The 9612-nt window shown below is 26.6% G+C and overlaps 1 protein-coding gene across 1 annotated transcript; it reads right to left on the bottom strand.

Annotated features, from left to right (window-relative positions):
- Positions 1 to 208: 208 nt before the first annotated feature.
- LOC127285122 (O-acyltransferase like protein-like) lies at positions 209 to 8949 on the bottom strand. Its single transcript, XM_051310956.1, has 12 exons — positions 8500 to 8949; positions 7253 to 7500; positions 6655 to 6875; positions 5928 to 6201; positions 5656 to 5816; positions 2591 to 2759; positions 2296 to 2492; positions 2084 to 2222; positions 1752 to 1944; positions 1530 to 1672; positions 1339 to 1460; positions 209 to 1259 (listed from the first exon to the last, which is right to left on the bottom strand). The coding sequence occupies exons 1-12, from the start codon at positions 8852 to 8854 to the stop codon at positions 1229 to 1231; spliced, it is 2253 nt and encodes a 750-aa protein (XP_051166913.1). The 5' UTR covers positions 8855 to 8949; the 3' UTR covers positions 209 to 1228.
- Between the last annotated feature and the right edge of the window lie 663 nt (positions 8950 to 9612).

Genomic DNA, 9612 nt, shown 5'->3' with positions numbered 1-9612 from the left:
ATATGTTAATCCAAATCAAGAACAAATTTTTTTTTTTTTAAATTATTATAGTCACAATTTTTTAAAGGCACCATTATTCTGCAACGACTTTAATCAAAATATAATAAAGTAAAAAATTTTAAAATCTATAATCAAAAACAATTTTCTTTAAAAAGTGTAAACAGAAAAAAATGTATAAGGAAATCAGAAAATTTTTAATTCGTGAAAATATACATACATCAATTTATTAGGTTATTTTATTTTTTACATGGACGATTTTTGACTTAGAATAAGTGAATATTCTCTTATTCAAATTTAGTGAGTAACCCCCCCCCCCTAAATCTTGAATTTTTGAGGTTACATTAGTATTTTAGCTCTGAATTTTGACCTAATTTTGAAGGTTATGTTTACTGATTTTAATCTCAAACCCATCAGCGTTCTCTTGATTTATTATAGTATGTTGACCCTGAACTTTAACCTAATTTTGAGGTTATGTTTATAAACCTCAGACATAACGGTCGATCCACTTAATGACTTGTCACTGTTCAGGGCCAAAATACTAACAAACATGGAAACATATTTTCAAAATTAGGTGATAAGTAATGCCCAAGAAGCAAACATAACCTCATAATTCAAAGTCAAATGTTAAGGACATATATCAACTTTAGCAGCAGTCGGTATAGTAGGAACTTGATAAAAATCGTATATTTGTCGATAAGGTAAGAAACTGTTTTACCGACCAAGTTACTTAACCAACCACCCTACAGATGGCGCCTACTTCAACGTTTATGGTGACTGCATTGCTAGTAACGTAGATTTCTACCATATCACATCAGCCGGCAAAAAAAAATTCTGCCTTATCGACATAGTTGAAATTATCTTCAGTTTTATGTATTACTAACTGCTGATAAGGTAAACATCTGCATTTTTGACCGGGCACTTACTATACATACTGAAGTAGGAGCCACCTATTGAATGTAAGGTAAAACAGTTTCCTACCTTATCGGCAGAGTTAAAATTTCTGGGAGATTCCTACCTTACCGACTGCCTATAAAATAGAAATCGGCATTACCGACCTGACTGTTGGTACCATTATCTGCTAAAATTACTTTAATATTTAATAAAATATAAACACTTTTATAAAAAATCACAAAAACTGCAACAGTTGCTAATTTCGGACATCAGTCGGAACAAAACACCAAAATAAAAATTTATTTAAGTGTATCGGTTTTGAATCTTTGTATTATTATTATTCCACTTTTTTTTCAATAATCGGTGACCTGAAAAGAAACTTTTATTATATATTTATGTTTAATCAAAATTGAAAAACAAAAATGAATTATGCAATTTTTTTACAACCTTTCTTTCATCATCCTTCTTAAAAGTATATTTCCACAATTTTTAAATGGAAATTCTATTAAAATAGCGAAGAATAATCCCAGACATACGGAATAAACCATATCCCCCACAATATCTCTAAACTGAAAAAAAACAAATTTCAATTATAAAAGTTTGCTTTACTTGAAAATTGATTTTTATCAAAAACTTACATAATTGTAAAATGTAGCAGTATAACTTGTTCTTGTAGTACCGAGTTCATAAAGAAACATTGCGAAGTGTGTGAGAAAAATTGAAAAAGATATTCGTGATAGTGGTTGTAACCATCTTGCAGTTATTATTTTGTAATAAAAATCTATAACAAATTTTTGTTGTTAAGTCATTTACCTTGTGTAAAGTAAGAATTATTTATATATTCATAGAATTGTCATAACCTAAACCTTCTCCCACTGTAAAGACAAAAGGAATTGAACATACACTATATGCAACAATTAATTTTTGTAGACTTGCATATAGTGCTTTTATGAAAGCAGTTCTTTTTATATTTGGATTCGTGAAAAATATTCCACATGATATTGAAATCAGTATTAATGGAATTGCAGTAAGAAATATAATTTGTGACCACACCTGAGGAATACATATAAATATTAGAATATTTAAATTAATTTTATGAATTTTTTTTTAATTTAATAAATATAAATTAAATTTAGTTAAATAAAATAACATTAGTATATGTGATATTAGAATTATTTAAATTTTAGCTTACTTTTGAAATGCGCCAATTATTATTGCTATAGTCATTGATCAAAGCTCCAAAGATTAATCCAGTAACATAGGCAACCAAACGCAAATGAGTTTTAGTATAGTAATTAAGAAAAAAATCAATTTCTTCTGCTCTTCTTGGTCTATGAAAAAAAATAAAAAATATATATAATTACTAATTAATTTAATAAGTAAAAGTTACCATAAAGTTCTTACACTGCAAAAGATGTAACAATTGGATCTGCATTATTTATATACGTAACATAAAAAATTATTAAAGTTGAAGCCATTAAAATGCAGGCCAAAAATAAGTAACCAATCTTTCGAGTCATTTTGTTGAATGCATTAATTAACAATAATCCAATTAAAAAGCATTGGAAGTCCACAGATAAATACCAAGACTGAATCACGCACTAAACCGAAAGAAAAATTAATAATAATAAAATTACCAAATATTAGCTATATATATTTTATTAATATTAGAAATATTATAATGTATAGTTTTTAGTACCTTATTGTTACCGCCAAAATAATTATTAATTAAAAACAAATTCAACCACCAATAAGAGGAACAAGAATTTCGATTAAATCCTACACTAACTTCCCAAAATGGTCCAGAACCTAATCGATAAAATACAGTTGCATATGCAAATGTAACGAACATATAAAGTGGTAACAATCTGTAAAATTTATTATTAACATAAAATATCTGTCTGACGTGAATTAATTTTTGAACATCTCCGTGAAGATAGCACCGCAATTGCAATATATATCCAAACTTTTCCTATTGGAATCGCCTATTGGAATTTATAGTATTTTCAAAAAATGTAATGCTATCTTCACGTTTGCACTACGATTTGAATAATTCTCTTACAAATCGTTAATACTGATTATTATACAATTATTGATTATGATTATTTTACATAATAATTGTTATTATTTGATAAGCTGGGTCTTAATTCTCAACCCACAATATTGACGTTAATATTAGACAAGATGAAATAAATTATATTGATTATGTCAATGTCGATGATAATTATGATGAGGATGAATCGTCTGGTGATGATGATTTTCTGCCTAATTTTAATTCTTCCTCAAAGGGGAAAAGTACATTTATTCTAATTATTAAAGAAGATATATATGAAAAAAATGAAACGCATTTATAAAAATCGCAATGGTAAAGAAAAATTAATTTTACCACCAGGAATTTCGAGCGATATAAACGCAGATAAATTTTGAAGACAACATAGATTGCCATGTGCATAGTCATTTAAATAAAAAGGCGAAGTGTTGAAAGGTCCTAATTTCATATCACTGTAAACTTGATGGTATCATTTTGGAATGCAACGTTTTGATTCGATATAAGGTATCAAATTGATCCAAATATTTAAATCATTTTCAAGAAATGATCCAGAATATGGGATCATTTTTTGATACCTGAATTGGTATCAAAGTATAACTGTCATGGCTGGCATGCTCTTATTGACAAGTTTATTAATTAATTTATTCACTGCACTGAATATTCAGATATTAAAAATACTTTTATTATGAATTTTAAGAAAGAGAGAAGCGAAAACTTATAAATTGCTAGCAATTAAATAAGAAAAAATTTATTTCGAAATAAAATGAAATACACTAACCTTTATTTATGTTTATCACATAAGATTTAAGTTAAGTTCACAATCACAACACTTGAAAATTTTTAATTATTTTTATGGTTTAAATAATTATCAATAATTTATTTATTATAAATGAACCAAATTTAAGCAATGCACATCATAATCGACATATATATGACATTTGTAAACAAACAGGGTTGGGAAACAAGAGCCCAAAATATGTTCGTCCAAAGCAGAGTTGGGTAGGATTGAAATTCGCTTTGGATGAATATATTTTGGGCTCTTGTTTCCCAACCCTGTTTGTTTACAAATGTCATAATCATGTCAAGCGTGCATTGCTTAAATTTTGTTCATTTATAATAAATAAGTTATTGATAATTATTTGAACCACAAAAATAATTAAAAATTTTCAAGTGTTGTGATTGTGAACTTAACTTAAATCTTATGTGATAAACAGAAATAAAGGTTAGTGTATTTTATTTTATTTCGAAATAAATTTTTTCTTATTTAATTGCTCGCAATTTATAAGTTTTCGCTTCTCTCTTTCTTAAAATTCATAATAAAAGTATTTTTAATATCTGAATATTCAGTGCAGTGAATAAATTAATTAATAAACTTGTCAATAAGAGCATGCCAGCCATGACAGTTATACTTTGATACCAATTCAGGTATCAAAAACTGATCTCATATTCTGGATCTTTTCTTTAAAATCAAAAAATGCTATTTTTATGACAAATGAGTTTTATGTCAAATGAATTTTATGTCAAATGAGATTTATATCAAATGAACTTTATATCAAGTGAAATTTATAAAATTTATATCAAATGGAATTTATGTTATATGAATTTTATGTCAAATAAATTTTATGTCAATGTATAATTATATTAATTTAAAATTATGTGAAGTGTGTTTTATGTCAAATGAAGTTTATGTGAATTAAGGGGTTAGGGGTAGTCAGAATTTTCAAAAAATCAAATTTTTTTTTTTGCATTTTCGTTAAGTAAAATATCTTAAAAATAATCTCTGAAAATTTCAAGTTAATCCGATAATTCGTTTTTAAGTTATTCGACAAATAACAAAGAGAGCTCGGGCCTTTTAAAGCGCTCGGGAGCGCTTGCAGCTAGTGTCAGCTGCAAGAAATCGGCTTTTAGGGTTCTATTGTCATCGATGAACTTAGACTTGGGTATATGTAGTAGTACCTAAATTAATATGGCCCAGGAATAGATGACTCGGTGTAAGTAATTTAATAATTCGTTTTTTTGTACGTAAATCTAGTGTGAAACTAAACGCGTTTTTCTCAAAACTATGTTTTTTGAACTGGTGACAACTATAACTCGAAAACCGCTCAGTCGATTTTAATGAAATTTATACAGCTTTTAGAATACATAATAAACTCGGGCCTGATCGAAGGATTTTTTTTTTTTTGAAAAATTTCGATTTTTTAAGACCAATTAACTGTTGATTTTTTCCCAAAAATCTAGACAAAAATTTCCTGAGGCCGCCATTTTGTTAATTTTTGAAAAAAAAAAAATCCTTCGATCAGGCCCAGGATTATTTATTTATAAAACTAATTTTTTTTATCCGATTGATTTCTGATTAATCTCCAAGGACTTATGATTGTCACCGCAAGGACCTTTTTTTGGAACTGGGTTAACACAAACAGCTGTAACTTCGGAAATAAAAATTTTTTTTTTTTTAAATTTTCGTGACTTCAAGTCAAAACATTGTTTAATAATACCATATTACTACTTTTGTAAAATAAAATTATTTAATAGCAAAAAAAAATACTGAAAATTCTCATTTTTTCGTGCCTCTGACTACCCCTAACCCCTTAAGTTTTATGTTAAATGAGATTTATGTCAAATGCAATTTATGTCATATAAGATTTATATCAAATTAATTTTACGTCAAATGAATATTTTATGTCAAATGAAATTTTGGGTTTAATCATATTTACCTAAATAATCGATATAAAATTAGAAGCAAGTAGTTTAATTTCTCTGATATTTTTAATTCCTTCAATAGACAGTAAGACAATAAAAGACCTCCAAAGCCTAAAACCCCATCATTTAGATTGGGAACATTGTGAAACAATGCTAAAATTGGTTCAGTCGAAAGCTAAAGAATAATAAAAAAAATGTATATAAGGAATACTCTATTATATTAATAAAATTTTTAATTAAATTATTCAATTAAATGAAATCATTATTTTATTATTAATTAAATTACCCATTCAATGTACCGTCCATTTAAAGTTCCTCCGTATATTTGTACAATTAATCTGTGACCACAAATTAGAAGTGCCGCTATTGTCACGCGAATAAAATGAATAGTATCTAATCCACGATGTTCATAACGTATCTTGAATATTTCATTAAAATTTCTACGAGCAGAAAAGCAGTATAGTAATTTCATTTGTAAAGAATTCTCTTCTTTTTTGTCTGACTTTATGTCAATAATAGTGCTTATTACGACAGTAGTGAGTATTAAAAGGACTGTTAAACTGCAAATTGAAAATTTTTTTATTAATTGATTTTTAGAATTCTTGCGCACATAATATTAACTTCGACAAAATAATCTAGATTTTAACCAAGGTTAAAACCTAAGTTTTTGTCCTCTCAAAAAAATAACTTATTGTTCCAACTTTAAGAAAGATTTCTTCGTAAAAGGAAAATTTTTAGAAATAATATTGAAAATAGAAAATGAAAAAAATTGATATACTTTTGAAATATAAAAATTAGATAAATGTAAGGTATTCAGTTTCATTGCAATTGCTTTAATAAAAATAAATAAATAAAAACGAGTGTTTTATTAATCTTTTAACTATAAAATAAATTTTAGTTACTTTGGTTTGAAATAATTATTTAAATATTTTTAAATATCTTCAAATTATCTAAGCAGAATTTCTGGAACAATTCTTAAAGTAAATAAGAAAGGATATGATTAATTAAATTACCAAAAAATTATCTCATAATTAGAAAATGGGATTTCTTTAGAATCTTTAGAAGAGCAATATAATGGTGAAATTGATGCTTTGACTTGTACATTGTATTTTGAGCCAAATTTATCTAAGGGTTCTTTTAGTGATGCCTCAATATCATCTATTTGACATTCTGCAGGAAAACATAACGCCATTTGTATTGAGTATCGTTGATACCTCCGAAAATCGCCTTTTTCCTAAAATAATCAATTTTCATTTATTAACACCACATGTACTATAAACGAGTATTTTTATATTTATTTTAATGTTTTATTTGAAGAAACTCTCAAGTTATTTATTTTTAATTTCACTCTATGAATATATTGCATTATAATGAATTCATTATACTAATGAAAATGACCTCTTTATATAAATATTGAATTTTAATTATTCGTATTCAATAAATTATTTTTTAAAAATCAACGGTCTTTGACCGAATGAAAAATTTTGTGATTTAGTAAAATAAACGATGCTGAAGTACGCAACTGTTAGTTTATGATAAACGATTTAAATAAAAATTGATTTCTAATCGTTGATCATAAACTAGAAAAATAATAAAATTCAAATAGTTTACTCTAATTGCTTCCCAGGCATAACTTTGTGGATCAAAATATATCTCGTGTTCTTCAATAAAATTTTTAGATTCATTAATTTCATTAAATTTTACATCCACCAAACAATATCTACTGCGTATTTCTTCAATCTCTCCATTCTCACTATTTATTAAATTCGTTTGAATTTGTTCACACTGATCAAAACTTCCTAAAAATCGCGTTGAACCACCGAATAAACCATAAGGATATTTAGCTGACGCATCAAACACTAGAATTTTAAAACAATTTTAATTACATATTATAAATATCAAAGATAAAAAAAATTATTTGATTTAAATATAATTGATTACTTGGCTATTATCAAATAATTATTTACTTGTGTTTAATAATTAATATTTGAGTCAATTTAATGGTATTTGTTTCAAATACATAAATTATTGAATTAAATATAATATTTATTTTTTTTTGGGTCGCTGAATCCGAATTCGAGGTCCGTTTTACCCCATCAGATCAGGATTTTGAGATAACCTCAAAAAACCAATATGGGGATTTTTGGGGTCGCTGATCACGAATCTGATGTCAGTTTTTAAAAATTCAAAATGGCGGATTTAAAATGGCTGACTCATTTTCGAAAAATTTATCGGATTTGCCGGAAATTCGTTACTCGGGGATTTTTGGGGTCGCCGATCATGAATCTGATGTCAGTTTTTAAAAATTCAAGATGGCATCGTAACAAATTTTTTAAGTGTATCTGCCATGACGGCATTTTTCGAAAAAGTGTCCGCCATTTTGAATTTTTAAAAACTGACATCAGATTCATGATCAGCGACCCCAAAAATCCCCGAGTAACGAATTTCCGGCAAATCCGATAAATTTTTCGAAAATGAGTCAGCCATTTTAAATCCGCCATTTTGAATTTTTAAAAACTGACATTAGATTCGTGAACAGCGACCCCAAAAACCCCCGAGTAACGAGTTTAAGGCAAATCCGATGAATTTTTCGAAAAAGTGTCCGCCATATTGGTTTTTTGAGGTTATCTCAAAATCCTGATCTGATGGGGTAAAACGGACCTCGAATTCGGATTCAGCGATCCAAAAAACATAAAGTAAGCATAGTCAGACCCCCAGATAAAAACTTTTTTTTTGTGTGTGGCTGTGTTATTTTTATCAAATAAAGTATTTTTTCAGTGTAGAATTGATTTTTTAATTCTGTTTACAAAACCTAATTTTTTTACACAAAGGATGGAAAAAAGTACAATAATACTTACTTTCAGTGGCCCACAATGTTCCATTTTTTAAATGATTAAGATAGAATAGTAGTTGTCTTTTACAAGAACCTTCAGGAATTGAATTCGAAGTTGCAACTATTACCGGCAATAGTGGTATATTTAAAAACCAAGGAGACTTTTCATTAGTTTCACTATTGATATTTATTATCGAATTTGATTCATTTAATATTGTATAACTACTTTCATTGAAATTTTTAAATAGTTCTTTATCTTCTAAATCTTTATCGTAAGTATATATTACTTTTGTAATTTCTCCAAACACTAATGGTAAAATTAAATAATTTAAAACAAAAAATTGGTGTAAAGTCCATGTTGTGAAAAAATTTAAATTCATATTGATTTTCAAAGTAAAAAAAATGAGGGAAATGTGAATAAATTCTAATTAAAAATAAATTGTCACAATTGTAATAAAATAATAAATAATTTCACTCCGATATTTAAAACATGCTTTATTACCGTAGACTTCAAAACTGAACTACTTTCTGTTATATCGATAACAATTTTATTTGAAGAACTTTTAACAGCATGAATTATCATTTTTTAACGATTTTTTTTTGTCACTGATTTTTAATACACGAAAACGAGACAATTTAAAAATAACCTTCCGACCTTTTACATTAATATTTTGTCACTTTTCAATTTTAGATACACGAATTAAAAAGACTAACGAATACATATTAATTTAAATAAAATTAGCAATTTAAATTAAAGTTCTTTATATGATTATATACAGTAGCTTAACCCTCTTGCTATTTCAAGGTCATTATTTATTTTCAGAGAAATTAAACTTTGATAATCATTTATTTAATAAACATATGGTAAATCTTATCCAAACTTTACGGTACTTTTCTTCTATATACAAAGACTCAGATTTTTGCCTCATTTTAATCGCCCTTTTTTTCTAGAATTTGTGAAAGTTTCCATAAGAGGCTATGTTAAATTGCACAAATATTTTTTTTTTTCTAAAAAATTAAAGACTAGTATCATTTTTTATTCAATCTAACATCTTGAAAATTTAAAACTAAAATTTAATTGTAAAATATCAATTGTTAAATATCAATGTTTCTGTTCATTTGACTTATTAATTTTTTG

Source organism: Leptopilina boulardi, unplaced genomic scaffold, assembly GCF_019393585.1.
Source record: "Leptopilina boulardi isolate dan_hultmark-lab unplaced genomic scaffold, ZJU_Lbou_2.1 LbouV2_121, whole genome shotgun sequence".
Taxonomy (NCBI): Eukaryota; Metazoa; Arthropoda; class Insecta; order Hymenoptera; family Figitidae; genus Leptopilina; species Leptopilina boulardi.
This window is presented reverse-complemented; position numbering and strand designations above follow the sequence as displayed.